Consider the following 24,359-nt stretch of genomic DNA (forward strand, 5'->3'; position numbering starts at 1 on the left):
GTGAAGTGGAAAGTTTCCAAGAGCTCTAGCAGCACGAGTAACTGTAGAGATGTAGTGATAGCCTACAAGTCGTATACCAAACCTTCTAACAACATTAGCACTCAAATCTACTGATAACACCCAAACCCTTCGTTCAAACAGGTAGACAAAACGGTTTCTTATGACCTTTATAACTATATTTGAACTCATGTTATATATAAAACATAATGCTTCGACAGGGAAGTCGACAATCTTCCTCTTGCAATTTGACTTTGATCTTGCACGACTTTTCCACATGGAACTGATTATCCCAAGGAGTGTAACTTTTTCTTCTACAGACACTGAAAGCTTCATTAAGAAAGTTGACAGAAACATCTGCTGTACCTGACAAAGAGTAGCTCTTTTGCTATGGCAAATAGTATTTATCCCCCTGTCCTCCTTCCCCCCAGTTTAAAAAAAAAAAAAAAAGGATGAAGAGGCCTGTAAAACCAGAGAGCAACATTTAACTCTGAAGTTAAAGTAACTGACTGAAGTGCTGAAGACTTCCATAGTCTGTGAAGTATAAGCACACCAGCCTGATGATAAAATTTCAGCTGTACCAAGCTATTTGCTTTTTTCCCTAATTTCTGTTATTATTTGGCTGACACAGTGTACTACTTTGCGTAATATAAAGTGGAAATGAAACACCAATTTTGAAATTAATGCTTAGAATTCTATTCTATTTGAAGGCTGTTGGATTTGAGAGGAACATATTTTCAACACTGAATTATTGGAAGAAAAAGATAATTGTAATGTTGTAATTTCTCACTGTTACTCCCTGTTGTTGTAGGACCTATGGTCCTAAACTAAATGACTCTGTCAGTCCCAGACACCAACAAATAGCATCTACAGAACATGGAAGATAAATTTTGGATTTGGAACTAGTAGCACCATACAGAGTATTTTTCTGTCCAATTAAACTGAAAAGAGGAAAAGGAGTCAAGCCCAACTTCATATCTAATTTTACAGTTGCAAACACTAAGTAAATAATAATAAAAAACCTACAGCAAAATTTTAAAAGATGCCATTCACTTGGCCTCTTGAAATGATTCACGTAAAAAATGGAAAGAAAAACTGTGATGTGAAATGGTCAAAAATATCGACTTATCTCACGAAGAAATGCGTCTATAGATTTATTCATTATTTTGCTTCACGGCCCACAAAAGGATTTTCTTTGTATTCAAACCATGGTAAATTAAAACTATTGCCTGTGAGTTAACATCATTTGTGTTATTCTTTCTCCTCTCCCACATCAGAAAAACTTTCAGCTCTCTCAGATCCTTTGATTAGGAAATATCTGATACTGGGTGTGTGTAGAAGAACCTCTTAACTGGATAAAACACTGTATTTTTCTCTATATTTCAGTCCAATTACTACTATTGCACTATCATATAGTCTACCTGACTATTAGACCTTTGAAACTCCTGAAAGCTGTAGACAGGGCAGCCCTTTTAAGGACACCTTATCATACCTGATGATTTTCTAAGAAGCACAGTAGGGGAATACCAAGATAAAAGCTCAAATGTTGATGTTTTTGGAGAGGCAGAAAATGCCTTCTATGGACTAATTCACAAATCTATACATAAATAGGCACAGCGCCTAGTAACTCTCAAAACCACGTATGAGCTAGGGAAACAAAAAACAGTGTCTCACCTTAATTGAGGTTAATGGAAACAATTATATCCATACTTAGTGACACAGTATTGGCTATCCTCTTACACCCTTTAGGACTTAAGCCTACAAACTTTGTAGTGATGTATAAGAAGAATTAAGCTTTAAAACATTAATCATGCAATGCTGGAAAAGACCTCCAATTATTTATCAGACTTACAAACTCAGCTTGAGTTTTTGGAATTTCTCTTTTTCTATACTAATGGAAATTACAGATTTACAAAATGCAATGCCATTTAATCCAAGCAGCCAGGATGGAATAGCATGTAGCCCATCCAGTAGTTTTTGATGCCACTGTGACAAGACAATCACCAAAGCTCATCAAGTACTTTAACAAATCTTCTGATTAAGATTGGAGAACATGCTCAGCGTGGCTTTCAACTAAATGGAACCCTATTCTAACAAAACTGCAGGCTTCTCAGAACACAGGCTGGATGCTCTTCTGCTCTTGTTCCATCATGTTGAGATGACGGCCCACCATTAGGTGAGTAGCAAGCTGGAAGACTGCTTATAGCTAATTAACAGAATGAAGTCATCTCTGGGGTGACTGCAAGCAACCCTATGCACAGGTGTCCTTTTCTTGTACTGTCTTTCCACAAAGACTAAGCACCTCTCCTGTTGGATACTATTCCCCCCAGGTGTAAAGCAGGTTCTCTGGAGAAGCAAATAGGTATAAACATGACAGAGATAAGGGAGAGGAATATTAATTGGGGAATGCTTCAGTCCAGGCTGAACTTATCTGACCATCTTGTTTCCCAGAACTTACCTCAAGAACTATAGGAATGCTAAAATCTTAGAAGAGAAATCAGGAAACTAAAATCAAAACCCCTTTAACAGACTTTTTGAGAGTAGTATTAAGAAACAATTGTGTAACAACATATGGACAAAAAGACTGAATGCTAAAGACTGTATTTTGACTTCAATCACGGAAAGGTATCAATAAGAGGAAAAACATTCAGCTTGTGGTGATACCTACCCAAAATAACTGTACTGAAAGAGACCACTTCTTTGTCCTTGCCATCATTGTAAAATGCCAGGTGCCACAAACCCACATCCAAGTACTGAACAAACACAGCCTCATTCTGAACGAGGGTCTGAATACTTCGACGTTCCCGTGGGGACTCCACCACACTCCATTTCTCTTTCCCATCCAAGCGTTCCATGAAATCATACTGCAAAGTAGAAAAAAAAGAAAAAAAAAAAGAAAACAAACAAAACCCCAAAGAGACCTGAATACAGAATGATATTTCAGCTCAAAATCTAACACCATGTGCTGTATTAAAAAATAAAAAAATCATAAAATGGAATTTCTGAAAGATGTAACAAAGTAAAACTACTATTTACTGAATTTCCATTGAGCATATATATTCTGTGACTTATCCTTTTTTAAACAGTGACACAGAATTATGTATCTTTTCTCTGCATAGGTGATCAAAACTGTACAAGCAGTATTTCTTGACAGGCTGAGTTTTGAGAGATCAGATGAAATCATTGCTTTGACCCATCACAAAATTTTAGGTTCCTGCACAGCTTTCAAAGCTGGAAACCTTCAACTTAGGAAAGAGACATCCTCTCCTAAGCAATCACCTACAATAAATTACTGTTGCATGCGGTACAGACGTCTCAAATGTACCTCGAGACATATAATTGATTGGACACCCGCAGAACGCAAAACCAAACAGGAACAGCACAAACAAGGAACGCATTTGTCTAACATAAAGTAACTTCGTACTCAATAAAAAGACACTGTAGAAATGGTACATGACAGAGCAGCTTGCTTACCTGAGTTGGTATGTAGAACGGTCAGGAGGCAAGTAGGATACAAAAACCAGAGGGAGCATGGAAAGGAATAACACAAATCAGGTGGCTGAAGGAATTGAACTTCTATTAAGGAAAATGGAGAATTTCTGTTTGGATGCTTTCCAAGTAAGGTAGAACATTACATTAATCTTTGGAAAAGGGATCAAACAGAGCAAGTGATTATTTAGAGTATAAGAGGGATGGCACCATTAATGGCATGAAACTAAAAAAAGAAAGAAAGAAATTTAAGATGAATGTCAGATAAGCTTCCCATCTATTAAGCTCAGTAATAGCCTCCCAGTGGAGATGCCACTGCATCACACAATTAAACAAGGCTGGAAGAAATATTGGTTAATCTACAATAGGGAATAACTCTGCATAGCAAAGCAGCTGGACTAGATGTCCTAGCAGGCTTTTTTCCCTTCTGCCTTTAATGTCTTTGATTCTAGAGCTCTCAAGCTGATGTTATGCTCAACTTACAGCTCTCATAGCCCCTATCTAAGGGCAGTCCTTAAGAAACAACAAAAACAATATATCTAATTTTTTGATAGCTGTATAACAAGTCCCCTGTGAAAATACATCTTACTTTAGATGTATTTATCTATCAAGGAGCAGACAGATGCCTAAAGAAAGATGTATGTGTTCAATTAAATACTGTAACAGTATGTGCTTGCTGGCCAGTGGTTTCATTGCATTCCTGTTATCACTAGCACATATTTGCTAGCCCCACATTTCTGACAGCTTTAAGAAATCCTACACCTTCCCTCAATTTCATTGTAAAAAACAAACCATCATTTTGCATCTTACAGAGACCAAACATCTGAAAGGGCTGTCTTGTAAACTGAATTCCACTCCTCAGCAGCGAGTCCTAGCAAATAATACACGATACGCAATAAAATAATGAAGATTTTCCCTTTTGCTAGCAGAGACAGACAGATGGACTGATTTAATGTGTTAGTGACTTATTACACAGCTTTTTCAAACTGGGTTACTAAAGCTGACCCTCCTGTTTGAAATTTTGTAGCAGTTATAATATGAGCCATAGAGCCCATGATACACTTGGCACATCATAGGGAAAAGGATGGAGGTACTACTGGCTTCCTTTTAAATACATAGTGCTATGACACCAATAAGCAGCCACAAAGGAAATCCAAGACAGAGTAGGAATTTCAGCCCATGAGTACTGATGTTGAAGGATATTGCCACAGTAAGTGCATTATTCCTTTAATCATAGGGAAAGGTAAGAAGTGAAACGAAAAGTTTCACCAAATTTTAAATATCTAATTGCCATTCATCAAGCCCTTTTTGCACAAAGGATTTCCACAAAAGAAGGTAATTTAGGTAATTAGTGCATTTAAGCCAATGCACACCAGAGATTTAGAGAATTCTGGCTTGTCAGTAACTCTCAGAGCATCAGAGGTGCCAAACACACATGTATCTCTCTCTTAAATCAATGACATTTGGAAATATTACTAAAACCTACTGTCTAACAGTCAGAGGTTAAGGACAGACTCATCACCTCCTTGGGAAACGTTATTACTTGGGCAACATCTTGGGAAAAAGAAATCTTGCTCTTCAGAACAATCGTTCACAAAGGGTCAGCTAAGGAAGCAGCAATAAAAGCTGACATTTCTCACTGGCAACATGCTGTTCATCTCTGCTTGTGCTGGCAGGTTCCTCTGCCTCCCCTCTGTTTGATGCTGATTCTGCCTCATATAGTAGAGAAGGCTCAGCAGTTGGCAAGATCGAAGGGGAATAGTAAGTACTCAGGCTGAAACTGCCTGAAGTAGTTTTAGCTACAGAATCTCTTTTCACAATGACAGGTATGACCCAGGGAAAACAGGTCCCTTGGCATGGCTCCCCATAAGGCTACACTTTTAACTACACTCTATAGAGGCTGGTATTACCCATCCTTAATTAAACCGTGAAGAACTATTTCATGTTCAGGCAAAAGTGTAATGACTAAACATCAGTAAGCTTACGACTTGTGAATTACCAGTGCAAGCTGATATAGAATATAACAATAAATGCTTATCCCTCTTTGGATTACTCAGTGCTGAAGGACAAAAAGAAGGAAGATAATGCAGTGGTTCCCTGGGTGTACAAACCTTAATGTGTCAGCAAATACTGGGTATATGTACCCCAAAATCTGAAATCCCTGACCAATTGGTTACTGAGGAGGTACTGTGACTTCATAACTGGATTAGATTTCTTCACACAGTTGGCTGGTTCATCATTTTGCTCCTTGCTGTCCCACTGGTTTTCTGATTTACCCCACTTGCATGATTAATTACCGTTGTATAACACTGTGCCAGAAACACCATTCTAGCTTTAAAGCTACTCATTCACAAACATGTACAGACAAGAAGACCCATCTAAGAAACGAATGTAAGTACTTTCATGATCTTTAAAAAAACTGCATAGTGGCTTCTTAATCTAACAAAACAACTGCTAAGGAAGAGCAAACTAGATCACATGTACCAGGGAATGAATCTAGTCAGCAATCAAACTATGTCTCTGAAATAATTTGGAAGATTCATTGACATTTTTATTTATTTATTTTACTATCCTTTATATTTTGTGGCTTCATACAGAAAGTCACACAAAAATGACAAAATCTTCCCATAAACAAAACTCACAAAACTCACAAACGACTGCATTTTCAGAGTTCAGTTTTGCAGGGGGCAGTACTTACATGATTGAAGTTCCACAGAAAGAGCTGACCTGCCAGTTTACTTCTCCAAATTCCAAATTCCCATTTTCCATTACTTTATTTATTTTACTACACAGCATACCAAAACATACTTTTACTTACAAACTTAAATTTCATGCTAAGTTCTCTCTGGCCAATTTGTTTTTATAATTTCTCCCTTCAGTGCTTCCTATCTTCCTCTGATGCATTTTATTCACAATCTAATAAGGATTTTCTTTTTCCAGTAACCATGGGGAGTCAGAAAAACAGTTTGGGAACTTTACATGTATATGCTAGTGACTACACTGCAAAACGACATCCATATAGCACAGGTCTACTGAGAACTGCTGCCTACAGGAAGTGAATTAGTTGTGAAAGCACAGTGAAGCAAACAGAGATCGCAGGGGTCAAGAGTGGGAACACAATCTATGTGACCTTTATTTTTTTTCTTACATTTGAAACTACTTGCATGCCGCCACAAAATCTCTAACAGTCTTTGAAATTAGAAACTGAAAAGAAAGATTTCTGAGAGCTCTTGTCTTAATAATGGATGTGTCTTCAAATGGAGAAAAAAAAAAAAAAAAAAGCCAGTTTGGCACTGTGGCTAGCACTCACGTTTATACCAAAGCCTTTTAAGAGCTAAGAAGGCAGCAATAAAACATACATCACGAAAACTTGTTTTCAAAGTGTTTTAAAACCAGTTCTTCCTAAAGTCCAGTTGGTAATTATTCATTAAAATACCCCCCTGAAACATCTGATACCCACTGTGACAGCCAAGCAATTTGTTTTAATGTCTAAATGTGCGTCTTGAACGTGACACAGCAGAAGCAGCACAATGAAGCACAGCGTTCACTGTAACAGCACCGTCACAGAGCTCTGAGGTGACCAGAGCACTGAGGAATGTGCTTCAGCAGCAGCCGAAAAGCCAGGAAACACTGAGCCTCCCCAGATATTCAAGCTGTTTCAAGCAAAGACAGTCCTACACAGAAATGGTTTTCATTTTGATATGAAAAGTTTATAAATATAAAAGACTCTGCTGGAAATTAAGGCAAAACAACTCCAGGCATTGCCTTCTCCAGGTATTATAGGGATGCTTCTATACGGTTACTTTAATTCAGACATCATTTGGAATATTCAAACAATGTGTAGTAACATCATATTTGCTGTAATCTCTGCAGAGTCACTTCATGCTGCACAGATTAGAGGAATTTTACTTGAAAGCAGTGTACTTCTGTTTCTAGTTTGCCTGCCACTCAAAAGTGCATTTTTACTTCTCCTCTAGAGCTCCATTCCCTATACACATGGCACACAACTCCGCTTCTAGAGAAGTTTACAGCTACATCAGTTTGACTGACTAAGCCAGGCATTTGGAATATTTGCTAAGCAATAATACAGAAAAGGTTAAATCTCAGCAGGGCCCACAGACAGGAACCGCATCTTGTTGTCTCAGGTTAATCATGTACCTAATTTGCTGATTATTGACTTGTTCCCACAAAGGATTTTGCTTGGCTTGACATATCAGCTCTGATCAGTGATGAACTGTCAAGTGAAGTTGTTCACTGCAATACAGCTCATGTCCCTAACTTGCAAAACCAAGGATTTCAAACTTCAGGTTTAGAATATTGTCTGGTGTCAACTTCAGACTATTTTCATTCACACAAACCCACTCTGCTTCTTTCTGTCAGAACCAGCCTTCTTTCCCCCAACTCCAGTGTGTAGCTGCTTGCATTGCTTTTTCTTAAAATTATTTCTCTTGGCAGCAATTTGGTTGGATTTTGATACAGCAATCTTATGCTGCATTACCCCATTGAAAAATGTCAAGACCCTGCACGAACAGGGGGAAGTAATTCTGCAGATTATACTGATGGATTTCATTAGCTCCAGCTAGGGATGAGGGATGGAATTGCTTCCACTAAATAAAGACTGGAAAAGAGGTTCTCCAAGGAGGAAACAGTAGGAAACAGAGTTGATATTTCTAATTATTTAATTTAACAGAAAGGTTTTTAAATCTATATCCTATGCACGCAATGTCTAGTGAAGGAAGAACTCTGCTTGATTATAGCCTCTCAGATGAGAACATCATAATGAAACCTAGAACCAATACAGCTGATCACAGTGCAATAGAAATTAAAGTTCATTTTCAATTTCAAAAAATATCTTGTACTACCAGTTACTTCCAAGTGGATTTCTTATAGGCGATACAGGCATACCTCCATCATATGAAAGTCAGACAATTATAATTAACTTGCAATTACAGAAAATCTTGACAATCATTTTGGAGTTTTGGTTGAGCCATTTGCACTTCATAATTTATACTTTTGTTTGTTTTCCTCAACTAAATTCCTTTTTTTTTTTTCTTCCACGGTGGAATAATACGGAAAGAGAGTGCAAAAATTCTGAATTAAATGAATTAATGCTCAGTGAATTATGCTGTTAACCTCACTGGTACAGCCAAAGATCTATAGACAGAACCTCACCCCCAAGACAAGATATTGAAATGCAAGTGCCAAAATCAAAACACTCTCAAGAAAGGCCCCAGCCTTGGAACATATTCTCTGTGGATATCTTCTACAATGCATGGATATCTGAAAATGACTTAAAATTATTCAACAATCCATTACAATTTTCCCAATCTACCTAATTATTGTACGGAACTTCAGGATGTTGTATGCTAGCCCCTAGCTATACAGAAAAATAACCTCTTATCATTCCTCCTTGATTTGTGGTCTGCTGGTCTTTATTTCTTACCAGTCAGATATATTTGGGTATCAGATATATAAAGATATTCAGTAACTCAAAGAACACTTCATAACAGTGTACAAGAAGTCAATGGATTTTGGATAATCATAAAGGTACCTGTTCACAAATTCTTAAAAGTAGATGTCACAAACCCTTGTAAATCTCTTCTCTCATTTTACCCAAGTCAGCCTAAATATTTTGTTATTCTTGCCTATAGGCTGAACCAAAGAACATAATCCAATGCACACTAGTTCCACAAATTTATTTCACACTGGGAAACAGATCCAAAACTCAGTTACATACGTGTACTTTCCACAGAAAGTTCATTGCTTCACTCTTTGTACCATGAGTTTGTGCCTGCACATGGACACAGTTCACTCAGGGCTGGTGTCTCTTGTAGGCACTATGAACATACTTTCTTTGTATGGCAACACAATTGTGTTGAAGCCTCTCTGCTTTTAGCTTAACCTTTTATGTAATTGCAGTCTGCTTCCCAAATGAAAACATAGCATCAGTTCTTTGCAAATCAGGGCAAGGCATCTATCTATCAATGTTAAACAAGGCTCTCCCAAAAGGGAGCCTGGAGATCACTTGATCTTTGGAATTCATATCCTAAATAAAGCATGTAAGTTTAGGTGGCAATTTTTGAATGAAGAACTGATTTTCAGCAGCAAGGATATGTGTAAAGGAAGGGTTCCTTTCCAAAAGCTGGTTCCTATTTCTCCTTCCCTTGCTCTCTAAAGAATGGAGGCTCTTTCCTTTTAGTATGTGTAACTGCAAAATATTATTTCTCATTACACTTCTAATCTAAGTAAACAAGATTCTTCCCACTCACATTAAAAACTTCCAATACATTATTTTTTCTCTCTGTAAAATAAAATGTCTACATATTCTTACAACAAAACTCCAAACACCACTGAACAACCTATACGAAAACAATACATAAATTTGGCCCTACTAAATTTAAAACTATCTTTACCTACAGCCCTTAGCTCAGTACTGCAGGGTTACTGAAAAAAAAAAAAAAAAAAAAAAAAAAGTGCTGTTGCTGAGCTTTCAATTCTGTAGCTGGTTAGAAATAAAGAACTGTGGTTCCCAACAGAAAGACTTGCTCAATGTCTAAATGACACATTATACCTTAATACCACCTTTGAGGGAAGAGTAGTAAATTAAAAGCCTTCCAGACATGACCACTGCGTTTTGTCCTTTAATATGGCTGGGTAGCAGTGATGCCAAGTTTTTTGCATGCCCACCAAATGCCATTTCACCAGGATGTGGAGTTTGAAAGTTCTATGAAGTAAACCCAGAAAATTATGTGTTATCGTATCTAGCTGTACATTCATTCCAGCTGTATACCATGCTTCGATGCTGTGAATTTGACCATCTCCATTCATCATTGTTGACTGGTGCATAACTGGATAAGTCCACTGCAACTGATGCCACAAATTCCTCAGAGATTTAAAACCTCGAGTGCCAAACTGAAAGTTATTTTAAAAGCCTAACCAGCAAGAACATCATCCTTGGTTATTTCTCTCATCGATGTTCTGTTAGGGTATGTAATAATCTAGAAATCTTAATACCAGGGCAAATATCACAAATTAAGTAATTCCCAGCATACTGCACAGAATCCCTAAACTTAAGCTCCATAAGCTCAAACATAAGTGTAATATAGATTCTCCAAACTTCTGCATTTTCACATTTAAAGCTAAGAAATACATCGATAAAGTACCTGGGCATGAGATGGTGGGAGTCCTCTTCTTATATAAACACCAAAAAGAGCATCCTTCCCTAAGGATATGTTGAACTTCAGGAACTGTGGCTGGCTGATATGGATCTGAGACCGCCAAAAGACTCCAGGGGGCACTTCCTGGGTGACCTTGCGGCCAACTTCTGTTTCTCCACTATCTATGCTGCTATTCCTAGTTACCCATGGTCCTATAAAATGAAAAACAAACAAGTGAGATAACTGCTCTTAATACAGGCATTTTTAGCAGTGATATTCAAGATGAGTATCTGTAGCAATGATGCTGTTTATATAAAACTGTGACTTTTTTATTCTGATGCAATTTGTTTGCTGTTTCAAACAGTATGTAAGAATTTGTCCTGTATATATAAAGAAAGGTAGCTTTGACCCTTTTTCTGTGGAGCACCTGAAATCTTCCAATCCCTCCAAGCTTTGAATTCCATGACTACTCTTTACTGATCAAATACAGTAACAGTTGAGTCAAACAAGCACATACAAATTTTCTTGTGCTCTTTTCAGCTGAACCTTCTATGCAACACACACATGCATATATAAATACCAAAAAGGTGAACTGAAGTTATAATTTCAATCTGAATGAACTGATTGCAAATATTCATTACTACTGCTCTATATAATAAAGTAGTCCAATAAGCTCTGAGTCATAGATGAGAGTTTACTGAAGAAATGAAATGCACAGAAAAGGATTTAGAGGACAGTGTCTGTACTCCAAAACACACCTTCTCACTCTTTTAAGAAAGTTAGTACATCTCAAGTTGTTCCCTTAAAGTTCTCTCTGCCTGAAACAGAGAGACTGTCTACACGTCTCCCTCTTCCCATGCAGATTTGCTGGGTTGGTTAAAATCCATCATTTGGTGGTTCTTCAGAATACATTATAGAAGTCAAGACACGAGGCCCTTCTGGCTGAGCACTCTGGCTTCCAGCCCATGAAACAGCCTTTAAAACACAGTGCAAATCTCTTCTGTTCGGCAGCTGAACAGGATGGTTCTTAGGCTACACATAATTTACATATGGAATATTTTCAAGCTACAGTATAGAGTAATGTTTGATTATGTCTTCTGATTATGTTCAGAAAAACATAGAAATTTCTGCTACCATCACAGAAGTCTGAAGCTATCATGACAATCTCACGGTGTGTATGTTAACACACACTGGATGGTACTGATACCTATAATACAACTTGACAGTATTTGTTAAAAGCTCAACTGTTTCCTTCGTATTTTTGTTATGGTGCAATGTTATTTTCAATCAGTGATGATGGTTACTGCTGAAATGTTTTCCAGCACTGTATGAATGTAACAGGATGGCTCAGAATGACACATAATTCCAGCAGGTAAATACACAATAACTTTTCTGTCTTGACTATCTTTAATTGAGAGCTGCAATAGCATGGTTTCAATTTTAGATTCCAAATTATCTGCATTAGCAGCACTTACACTTGTACATAATGAAACAGATATTACGTTGGCAGTGTCTTGAAATGGTAAAAGAGTGCTCTGAATACCAACTGCTGTACAGGTTTTGGTTATATTTTTTTTTCCTTTTTCTATGCTAATGGTTCTACAAAAACATTACGGCACTGACAAAAATGAAGAAGCTGCAAAGACAGGCTGCAAAGAAAGGAGAAATGGTTGAGAATGTCAAGCAACATGCCCTTAGAGCTGCACAAGAACTGCAGACACATCAACCAGAGTCAAGCACGTAATGTTTCATGAAAACTACATGATTTTATTTCTAATTGATTACTGCAACAGAGGATATTTCAAAGTCCCTACCTCTGTGAAGTCAGGCACCATCACACGAGAATTTAAATTACTCCATACCTATGTGGGTAGGAAAACAGATGCAGAACCCACGAAAGCACCTGCTGAAGGCTGCACTGGGATCACTTACGGAACAGGAAGTCAAACTGAAAGTTGAAGCTCCTTCTTCTCCTTTCAGTACATCACTCTACTACACATCACGTTTCTAAGTCATAGCAATATTTTTTTTTCCCATGCTCTTGAAATGTGTTCTGTAAATTATTTCTTTGGAAGCAGACTGTACATACTTAAATGAACATCAGCTGTATGTAATCTGTGAACAGACTCCTTGACTCATTCTAAAGAATTTCGTTCTTCAGGAGCCATAAATTCACAGTGAAAGAGAAACATTCAAAGAAAAAGCTATTTCCAGGAAGTATTACAGTAGGCATTATTATTATTATAAAAGCTGTATAAGGAATAAAGGTGAGAAGATTAGTACACTAGTGCCTCTTCCAGTATTCTCTGTCCACTCACCAATGAATTATCTGAATTATATATTTTTCAATTCGCTCAATTTCATGACTACAACAAAGCTGCCTCAGTCCACCAAAGCTGGTGCAAACCTTTGAGAAGCAGAATAGTGAAATCAGCAGATGTAATCTACTTCTCAAAGCACCACGTAAAATGGATGTGAATCTGTAGCCCAGATCTGTTCCACAGTAGTAGCCACCCCTTCTAAGAGCAAATTTTAGTAAAATGAATGCTAATTACACCACCTCAAAATTGACATGGTATTGAATGACCTTGTGCATATATCTGATTTACAGATTTTTGACTCAAGCCTTATTTTTTTTTCTACATCAAATAGAGATTAATACTGCATATTGCTTCAGCCATTAGACCTCACTTTTATCCAAGTGCAAAAAGCTCTCCGAGCATGCACCAGTAATACCACCATTGTCTCTGCTGGAGTTTATGGCTTCACTGGCTGTTAAAGCAGCCCCAAAACACCACCATTAACTTTTGCTAACAATATTGCTTTGAAGTCAACTGAATATATATTCCCTAGAGTTACTTGGCAAATAAATTGAATTCCTACCCCTATTAAAAAGCAGATCTTCAACATAGGCTCAAGCTTTAGTACTTCTGGATGAACATAGCCTTAGTTTCCTTTGTTTTTCCAAAATTCTGTTTCGTAAAGCTGAGAAAGGTGTCTGTAGTAATATGTAACCCTCTAATACATCAAGCTAAAAACAGAATATTCCAACCATCAAGAGAACCAGCATTACAGTCCTACTACTTCAGTGCACACCTCATAGGTAAACAACCTACCAAATATCAAACTTTCCCCTAAAACCATTAGTGGAACCATTTTTGTATTTTCTCATTGAAATTATGAAATTACTGTCTTAAAATTTGGTGAGAACAGCAGATAAGGCACATGAATTTATTTAATCAACCTAAAAACATGATTCAGGTTACTAACACTGAAATAACCCAGTTCAATTTGGAATTATTTTAGGAAGCATCTCCCCATAGACGTACTTTTCTTGCTGTAGTACATAAATGACCTATTTTCCAGTTCTCCAAACCACTCCTAGAATATGGCTCAGGAAACTGCTTAGGAAAAGAATTGTGACAGCTAGAGAAGTTCAATGCAGTAGAGGATTTTAAGAGTGAGTTAGATGAGCATCAAGTGATAGATGTGTGATCAAGACATACTTAACATAAATGACCCCTTATCTTTAAGTTTTTATTTTTTCTAGTATGGCTTATCTCTGCTCTGCACCCATGCCATGTGTATGAGAAACTTGGCTGCTGCCTTGTCTCTGGCATGTGAAAGGGTCCCTTATTTTTAGTTTCCAGAATGTAACACATCTTGTTTCTATGGCTCTAAGTTATAATGCTGAAGTAACATGACTTAGAAATGCTTTAAGTCCTGCTAAAATAGGAGTTTTATGTTTTTGACTAACTTCTTGTAAAGGTTTAAGTCCAGGAAGCCAGAAGAGCTCTAAAGACTATGCATTACTGAATTATATTCTCATAACTTCATGCTGAATTACTCTCCCATTATGATGAAACACAGAACCTGGAAGTGCATCTTGGTACTGCTCCTTGCTTTATCACAGCCAATGCACCTGAGCTGCTCATGATCTCTATGTTCTCAGGTGATTATTTGTAAAACAGAAATATTAATAATGATTTATTAAAAGCTCTCACCTTGAAGAGAAATGCACTGCAGTCACATAAAAAATACTACAGGAAGGGTCTTGACACTGACCTCGTCAGTGTTCCTTCCTCCACAAGTTAGAAATACAGAAATGAAATGCAAAGTACGTACATGTGTGAAAACTGAATCAATTCTCAGACAACAGGCTTAAATTTACTTTAACTTAAAAAGCAGAACACCTAGCTTTATACTTCCAATAGGTTTTTTTTTGTTTGTTTGTTTGTTTTTGTTTTTCTCCACTAACAGCTTCACTTATAAACTTTGTCTCTAGAGACTCCTAAAGTAAACTTCTCTTATAGCTTCCTTCTGTCTTCACCTCTTAATGCAGTGAATGCATCTTTCCACCTGATTCACTCCCTCCAGGTATTTTTGGAACTTTTTCCATTTTGATGGACCACTGCAGATCACATTCAAAGAACATAAACTGCAGTTAAGTGAAGTTACAGATGTGACAAACTGACAAATCTGGGAAGAAAGACTAATCCAAAGAACTCATACTACCGTGAGCAAATAAAACACAAAACCATTACTTCTGCTGTGGGTGGCTGTCTTTGAGTTTTGTTTGTTTATCTCATAACCCTATGGATACTTGATTCCCCCCCATGATTTCCTCTCTATAAACATCTGCAAAAGAGAGTTTTAAAAGCATACTTCTTCTTTTTACCCAGGGGAGCCATTTCAATCTCTCAGTCAAACATATATTTATCAACTAAATAACACTTACTCATTTAAACTGCTGTGTTATTTACCCAGTTGAATTACTATTTTGGCATATACATTTGAAAAGACTGTTTTAGCACTCGAGTATATTTGCCTTTGAAGCTATCAAGCAGGCAATACATGACAACAGCAAGGCAAACTCCCCCACTTGTCAGCTGGCCTCATCTTGGAGCTGGAGGTCAGCTTCAAGGTGGCAGCTGGTCCAACATGCCCACTCAGCCTTTCATTTAAATAACATCTAGCAGTGTCAGCTATGCTGGCAGAACTGTATCTACACTGAAAACAGATACACTTGGTATTAGAGACTCCTCTCCCATACCATAGTCAAAATTAAAAAATAAGAATTAAATCTGGCTACCACCAGTGTTACACTACAGACATTCCACTGAAACAGTAATTAACTTCAGCACTTTGATGATGCACCTAGCAGTGCTGACTGTAAAGTGTCTTGATACCATGCTGGAAAAAATACCTACCTGAAGAGCCATCCCAATGGACTGGACCCATAATGAACTACCAAGACCAGCTGGACTACCACAAATTAAATACAAGGCATAAATATCACAATTATTGGTTAAAGATCATTCTCCTTCACTTTTTTTCCTGTACCTCTCAGTTTCTTATAGATCTGTGCTGCAGACATGGCTTTCCTTATCTTTTGATCTAACGTAACAGTCTGTTGTTATATAGTTATGAATTTTCACAATTGACTGAGAATTCCAAAGAAATTTATGACATAGCTGTGTAAAGAAAGCCATTGAATAGAAAAAAAAACCACAATCCACTGACTTTTGGAAACAAAACAAACAAAAAACCAACAACAACCAAAGCACAATAATTACTATTGTTTTCAATGACTGATTATTTTTTTTTCTTGGGTAAATTTTCTTGGGTAAATGCTCATTTATATAATCAGGCATTTCTCGTTGTTTCAGAAAGGAAAATAATTAAAAATAAATAATTAAAAAAAAAAGTAGAAAATGTCTTTTCTGTACACATTTCTCCAGTGGAAAATTCAGTGTTATGCACTATTATCTCACTTATCAATCCCTCCATGGACTTCAAAATATCTACTACTAATACCTAAGTGCCCTACTACCAAAGTGAAACACAGGTACTTTTTTGAAATGTGTAAAGTAGATTGACTGCTGATGCAAAACAAATTCCCAGAGCTATAATAAAGTAAAAAGCCAGGAAATGAGGGTCTGTAGAAGCTGCTATGACACATCTTGAACTTCAGTTATGCTGAGGATGCTGAGGTAATAATGAGCTCTATTTAGTGAAGTGAGGAGAAAGGAAGCTTCTGAATTTGTATGAGCTTTCACAGGTCCAGCAAAACAGCTTCTGAAACAAAATCCATGTCTCAGGTTTGTCGGCCAATATTCCGTATTTCTATTGTGGTGAAAAGAAAGAAATTCTGCAAAGGGACCATCAGCTTAAGACCACTGCTCTGGCTCAGCTGCAGTCAAACAATCTGACCCTGCAAGTGGAATTAAAATACATGTTTCTTTATGACCTGGACACACCTAAAAATGTAGGCACATTTTCATATTCCTGTGGATATGGCTTCACAGGATTCGCTGTTTTCAGAATCAAAAGTGAATGAGAATTGAAATGAAATTGAGAACTGTTAGTTCACAGCATTTAACAAAGAACAAATACACACCAGCATGGATTTCTGCATCATCTCTGATGCTATATGCAGTTCACTAAGTAGCTTTGAACACAGCAATTCATACTATCGCTATCAACACAGTCACAGTAAGTTAAAATACCTCCTCCTCTGTTCTAATGAACTTAGACAAATACTTGGCTCCTGCTAAGACAGCCTTGAAGGACCCTGGTGTATTGTCAGAAGACCACAGCTGCCACCCTTCATAGGGTCCATATTTCTATTTCTGCTTGCTAACATGTTAATTAAGAGCTACATTACATTAGCCACATAACTACTTAATAAGATTAATCCACCTGGAAAATGATGGCATGTCTTGATTAAATTGAATGAACATAACGGAAGTGACATTTAAAATACATTGATTGTTATTACATTTTGATCATCTGTTTCAAGGCGTCTGAAAGGAAATAGCTGAAACCAAAAGAGTCGCGTTGCTTACATTATTAATGAGGTTTCAGGACTTTTTTTTTTTTTTGTAATGTTTTTATCAACACACCACTGAAGTCCCTCCATTTGGTCCTGAGTCCTTACACCACCTGATGAGAATGACTTGGTTTCCAGGTTTCAGCATCAGTGTTCCTGGCATTCAAGTCAGAGCCTGATCTATCTGCACCTGAACCCCAGCTCATCAATATGTAAGAGTGGCAACTATTCCCATTTAATGTATTTCTTATTCCTTTAATGCTGCCTGTCTACTGCTTTGATAATAAAGTATCTGAACCATTAGAAAAACATTGCTGTGTGCAAACTGGAGTGTGACTAGGAACTGCAGCAACAGGAAGAGGGAAAGACACCCCTTCCTCAACGTAATTTGGACAGCACTGAAGACAATCTTTACAGCTTCACAATGACTGCAGAGTTCAGCTTTCCATATCTATGCAAAGCAAATTTCTGCCACATTAGTAGAATTCCATATTTCCCCTCCCTAAATCGAATGGATTTTAGGCATTCATCTCAAGCAAGTAATTTTACACCATTCTCAGCAAATAGTGTAAAATTTAACTGCAAATTTAAATTTCTTCATTTTATTATTGCCATTACATATGCTGAATTAGATAACTGGAAACTAGTATTTTTCATTAACTGTAATTGTATTTTTGAAATCCACATGCTGTGATAGACTTAGTAAAGATCTCATAAGCTGAGCACGAACCTGGATCAAGCTGGCTGGTCCGAAGAGACACAAGCACTGGATTATGTGAGTATCAGAACACGCATTCAAATCTACCTTTTCCAATTAATCAGTGTATTTATAGTAACCAGAATGATCTTTCAGATCCACAATCCGTGCCCATAATTGTCTTTGGTGTCTTTTCAAATGCTAGTTTCTGGGATCAAAGACCACAATATTTACTGTGCTTTTCAGCTTTGTGAAACCTTCATTTAATGAATCATTAAGTTTAAAAATAGCAAATCAATTTTTTTTTTTTTTTTTTAAGTAGCAGAAAATCTGCTGAATTTGTGAAAACACCAAGGAAAATATGTCAAACAAAAAAGAAAAATCTCTACACTGAAGTATTCTTTACTCAGGTTTGCAGCTGGAGCTAGTTTGGATATTTTCACGTGAATAGCACTTTATCTTAGGTGTCCTCTGAAATGATTAAAGTTGACTTTTATAGTATATTCTGTCAATTAGAAAGGAAACTGCACATAGCTAGTCACATATTTTATGGAAATGTGTGTCTACCCTACTACATAACTTTAAATTTAGAATACAGTCTTGGCATACACTAACATAAATTAGGCATCTAAAAACTCCGTAAGGTCATCTAGTTCACTTGTTTGTGAACAAACAGTTATTCCCAAACATGCTCTTATTCTTTTTCCTTATCTAGATTTATTACGCCAAAATTCTAATACTATCCTTATGTAACTGTATCAGACAAATGGGCTTCAATCTGGGATATTATTTTTTTTTAATATCATTATTTATCTCATCCCTGTAGCAATTCCACGGCAGTGCCAACTTTTGTTTTTATAATGCACTATGAAGGAATCCTACCTTGCCACTTTTATTAAGAAATGAAATTTTATTTACTCTTGCCAATTAATATAAATCTCTAGTTCAGCACAACTTTGAGAGGCTAAAGGCAAAAAAAGGTAACTTGTGCTTTGTTTACAGTCAGAGCATGGTGGACTTCACTTGCAGTTTTACAGCAGAACTGAGGATTTTTCTGCCCATTGCAACTTGCCTGTTCCTTTCAGACATCCCCAGTATCAGCAAGATGTGGCATGGAATTACAAAAAAACCTGCAATTGTGTTAATAGTGAATTTTGTTTTTATTCAGATAGGAAAACGTAGTAATAAAATATTTTACGTTTTCTTTGTATCGCATTTTTATTATTTCTTATCGGAATTTAGTCTTTTAATAAGGAACAAGCAGAAGAAATTGAAATATGTCTTTTTTTTTTTTTTCCTTCTAAATTGCTCTACTTTAAAATGCCTTACTTGCTGAGTAGGCACAGCTTGCGTTTAAGTGGCCGTTTTCAGTCGAGGGGTTAAAGGTTTCTTTGGGAGACCCATGTTTTGAAAAGAATGGCTTCATCCTGAGCTGTGTCAATTATAAAAAGGTCACTCTCCACAGCCAGAGCCCTGAAAATGGTTGTTGTGTTAAAAGCTGTCAGAGGCTTTCCTAAAAACTGCTGGGATAGCAATATTAACTTGAATGTAATAAAGGGAATGGTGAGGTTAAAAAAAATACAAAAATCAGCTGCTATGAGAATTTCTGTTTTAGACATTCCTTGTGTTCACCCAAGCTTCTCATTCATATTATTCCATTGTGGAATATTATTAGCCTAAATATTGCTCTCCTTCTTCTCCAAAATTATCAACTTTTCAGCAACCTTCTACAAAATGTCAGAAGAACACTTTTCCAACACGCTCTGCTGAAACCTAACTGTGGCAATTTAAGACATAACCAGTGGTTCCGTCTCCTTGTCTCCTCTACAGGAGGTTACCACTCCCCAAACAGCCAGCACTGCAACCTCTTCTCATGTGCAAAGCTAATTAGAGCCGGGTTGGGATACACTGCCAGAATTTGCACTGAAGTGCCCCAGGCAGATGAGCACATTCCAATTCAACAGTTCTGCTGCCCTATATTTGCACAGAGATAGCAACAAAAAGCTGCAGGGGAGGGAATTTGGAAATGTGCTAAACACTGCAGTTGTCTGCTAAGTGACCATAATTGAAGTCCTGAGCACTTCAGGTTCCTGCCTAAAACCATAGGGTCTCTCACCTGTGCACAATCTGGAAGAGGTTCTGCAGTAATATAAATATTCTCCCTTGTACCTAGGGATGTGCTATTCATCCACTGTGTGACCTGTGGTCAGTCAGAGAGGGAAGCCAAGCCAACAAGCCACTGCCTGAAAATCCTGTGTTTTGCCATGAATAGCATGTTGCATTTCAACAAAAGGAGGAAGCCAAAATTAGGCCCTCCACAAAAAACACAATGATGTAGAGGTGCAGCAGCATTATTTATTGAAAATGAAAGCAAATCAATAATATGTAAAAGGACCAGGTACACCAAAGACCTGAACTTGGCTTTCCTCCCAACACTACCTTAACTGAAATTCTTTCAATGCACCCGATGCAACTATCCTGTTTCAGCACTTGTTCAGCAACTTGACACTTGATTCAGCAACCAGCAAGCAAAACACAAGCCACAGGTCCTGAAAACAAGACGATGCTCAGCTCTAAACAAAACTCTTCTGCTGACCAACACCAAGTGCTCTTACTTTTCTTCAGCTTCAGCCACCCCATCCCACCCGCACAGCGCACCAAGGCTTTGAGGAAAGGTTCCGTTCTGTCTCACTGCTGCTGTCCCAGTAGTAACCAGGGGAAGTGTTATTGCTGTGTAGCGAAGAAAAGACCTCAGCTTCACCATTAAAAAGCATTCAATTTACATGATTAAAATCTTTTTTCATGAAAACCTATTTTCTTGGTTTTTAATGTATACTTTTGTGGTTTAAGAAAGTACTTGTTCCCAGATTCTTCCTCATTCTTCTCATTGCCCTGTTTCTTAATTCTCTACTAGCACATAGTTTTCCTTCAGAAAAAAAATAAATAATAAAGTTTGTTGCCTACTTTGCTCATACTAAAATCACAGGACAGGTTATTTACTGTGGGTCAAGTTCTGCTGTCCTTGATTCCTTGATGTCCTTTCTTTACAATTACAGTTAAAAAATTAAAAAAAAAAAAATACAGAAGAGGGGTTTTGTCCTGGCTGGAGGTTCTCACCTCTCCCAGGCAGTACAAGGTACTTCTCCCACCAAGTCATGCTTTTTTTTCATTCTTTGGATATCTGCAAGCTACACCTGGTAACAGGACATACCGTACCCAGTAATATGTACCTGGACTTTTGACTGAGCCCTTCTTCATTGGCGTCTTAGGGAGCGGCACCTCGTTAGCAGACGAGGCTCTCGGACTCGGGATTTTATACGCTCGTGCCCGGAGGGACAAAGAAAGAGCAGCCGTGCCGGGCAGCCATCTGCCAGCAGCGCTAAGCACGGCCCTAAAAAGTCTTCGCACGCACCTCGGGGGGAGAACGCATCCTAAAAACCGGCCGCAGGACGGAGCCGGGAGCCCGGAGCTGCCGCCGCCCGCTCACCTCTGCCTCCAGATGGCATCGTCGCTGCATCCTCCGCGCCCGGCAGGCCCGGCCTCATGCCGTTGTTGAAGGTGTGCCCGTCGGCGGGCTGGAGCTGCCAGTTGAGCCCGAGCAGGTGCATCGCTGCCGGAGACACAAAGGAGGAGCGGTGAGGGCAGGGCTCACGGACGGGGCAGGGGGCAGGGGGTTAGGGGCAGGGGGTTAGGGGCAGGGGGAGGCTGCGGCGGGTTCCTGCGCGCTGCGTTGGGAAACCGCCGTGGAGCTGCCGGGCCCCGAGGGATGCTAACACACCGGGGAAAGACAATAAAAATCCAAGCACAAAAGCCAACCCCAAACTTTCAGAAATCTGTTCTGTTCCCCACCCCCCTGCCCTGGTTACCAGAGCTTCCAAATCACCGAAACGCAGGAGGAAAGCTGCTCACAGCCCCAGGCACCACAGAGGTGAGCATTTTGCTCCCACCTCTCTGATCCGCGAGCTTGGGATATGCTCCTTGAAACAAAGCAGGCCTGCAAATACTAACCCGAGCTTAAATAACGTGTGGTAAGTTATATATTGATTGTATAATAAGCCTCAGCCCTGCGTATACTAATGGCATGCCATTATTTCATGTTTATTACAATGTATTTAAACCAACAGATTCAATAGCTTTGGTCTTAGTTTTGCAGATTACACTTCTCTGACAAATCCAGGTCTCCGCCAGTCCTTTGCCATCGCGATTGGCTCGAATCCAGTGCATGAAACTCCAAGCTGGGGGCTTCCCCTGGGCCGCACGGCGCTGCAGCCTCCCACTGCCCACCAGCAGACCCCAGGTACGGCCACGGAGCCGCTCGAGATCACCGAGTGAGAGAGGGGCCCCGGCACCACCTCGGCAAGGGCATGAGTTATAGGCACAGTGGCAGGGGCTAATTGAGTAAGTCCTGTGCATAATGCATGAGACTTGACAGGTCTGAATCACTCAGCTGGCGGATTTATGTGCATCTTCACTTTGTATAAACAAGCTACCTGAATACATCTCCATACTTTCATCGTATTATCGCTGTGGCATCCTCCCAGCAGAGAGGAGCGGGGAAGGGAGGCCTGGAGAGATCACAGTGCTGTTTTTATTCACTTTATGGCCACCACCAGCACTTGTTCTGCTTACACAGCCTGCCCCTACCACAGGACATGGCATTTTCAGGGATGCAGTACAGTGGTGTAAGAGGGGCACACTGTCAGTTTTGTTACCAACAATGTAATTACGGGGACCCTTAAAACTGTTCACTTCTGCAGCGTCAGATGCGCAGATCAGCAGGTATCTTGCATCTCCCTACAAGCAATTGAGGAAGAGCTGGTGTGGGCACAAACAGATTGTCAGTGGCAATGGCCAACTGATCAGACATTCAGCATCAGGGATAGGTAAAAAAAACGTTACTGCAGGAATTGCAATTCACAATGCTCGAGACATCATGCATTTAAGTTTACATAGATACACTTAAAAATGAAGAAAATAAACAGAAAGTGCCCTTACCACACAATCCATCCAGCCCAATAGGAGAACCCCCTCAACACACAATCTATGCTAAGTTCAACCTCCACATTTTTGGCAGAAGCAGCTGAGACACAAGACAGCTTTCCTAACATCACCTGCCCTTACAGACGTACCTACAGACCAAGCAGCTATCCAAGAACAGTAACTAAAATAAGGAGACAACGTGTGTGAAGAGGGCAGTTGCCAGATTAAGCATTCATGCTGAATTTGCAGTATTTTTTCTATTAGGAGAGAAAATGGAAAACAAAGCATCTGACTTCCAAAAAAACAAAACCAACCAACGAACCAAAAGTATGAACTGGAAAAGAATGTTTAGCTGAGTAACTACTCCAAATTTACTTCTAGGGAGTGTTTCCGAACTCTTGGAAAATAGACAAAAAGTTAAGTGGGATCAAATCTTTTACTCAATTACAACTTTTTTGCTTTGCCAAAACAAACATTTTAAAGGGTTTTCAGTCTAATCTCAAGCAATTAATAGTCTTTTCAGCATGGCAAAGCTGAAACAACAGGCAGGTCCCATGCTTTTGCAGGCTCTGCCTGGCGAGAGAGCGACGGCAGTGGTGCAGCGGAGGCGAGGAGCGCGGCACCTGCACGCTGCAGCAGCTCCCCGCAGCACAGGTCAGCTGGGCCACTCTCTTAAGCAACGTGAATTTCAGAGCCCCCCAGTGAAAACAAGTCATAGAGAAAGAGACTTCTGTGTTTTATACTCTGAGCATGTCTATTCAAAGTTGCATTTTTTTTTATTGCAAGTGTAACCATAGCTGTGGGCCATTTGCAGAGATGAAGTTCTGTTGCTTCAGGTATGAACCATTCCTTACAACACGGAGATAAGGAAAACATAACCAACAGTCTGTCCAAGCGAATTATAGTTGCTAACTTATAATTACCAGGTAAATTTATACAAGGAATTAAGAAAGATCTTATTAACATGGTATTAAGACAAACTTTGATCCATCTGCTTCCAAGTATGCCACGATCTCATTAGGAACTCTGCTGCTCTGTGTCTTAATCATAGGCACACGTTAGGCAGGCGCAATTACAGCTCCTTCCTCACGGGGCAGGGATTTGCACGTCTGCTGCAGTACCCTGCAGAGCCCAAGAAACACCGAGGACCCGGCACACAGCTCACCTACCCATCACTGGAGCCACGGGCTTCCCCTAAAACCAGAGC

At 38.8% G+C, this 24,359-nt stretch overlaps 1 protein-coding gene across 15 annotated transcripts in view; it reads right to left on the bottom strand.

The window, feature by feature from the left end:
• The window catches only part of TENM2 (teneurin transmembrane protein 2), a 1,136,432-nt gene that overhangs the window by 102,237 nt on the left and 1,009,836 nt on the right, over window positions 1-24,359 (bottom strand). For 12 of the 15 annotated variants that reach the window (XM_068697795.1, XM_068697794.1, XM_068697793.1 and 9 more), the window contains 3 exons: window positions 21,660-21,782; window positions 10,650-10,855; window positions 2,666-2,861 (listed from right to left, as the gene is read on the bottom strand). In XM_068697795.1, the coding sequence (XP_068553896.1) occupies window positions 2,666-2,861; window positions 10,650-10,855; window positions 21,660-21,782 (525 nt within the window). Of the gene's footprint in view, window positions 1-2,665; window positions 2,862-3,471; window positions 3,603-10,649; window positions 10,856-21,659; window positions 21,783-24,359 lie in introns of those variants that run through there. The other 3 variants (XM_068697798.1, XM_068697797.1, XM_068697803.1) reach the window with 2 other exon arrangements.

The sequence above is a fragment of the Anas acuta genome, chromosome 14 (assembly GCF_963932015.1).
Source record: "Anas acuta chromosome 14, bAnaAcu1.1, whole genome shotgun sequence".
Taxonomy (NCBI): domain Eukaryota; kingdom Metazoa; phylum Chordata; class Aves; order Anseriformes; family Anatidae; genus Anas; species Anas acuta.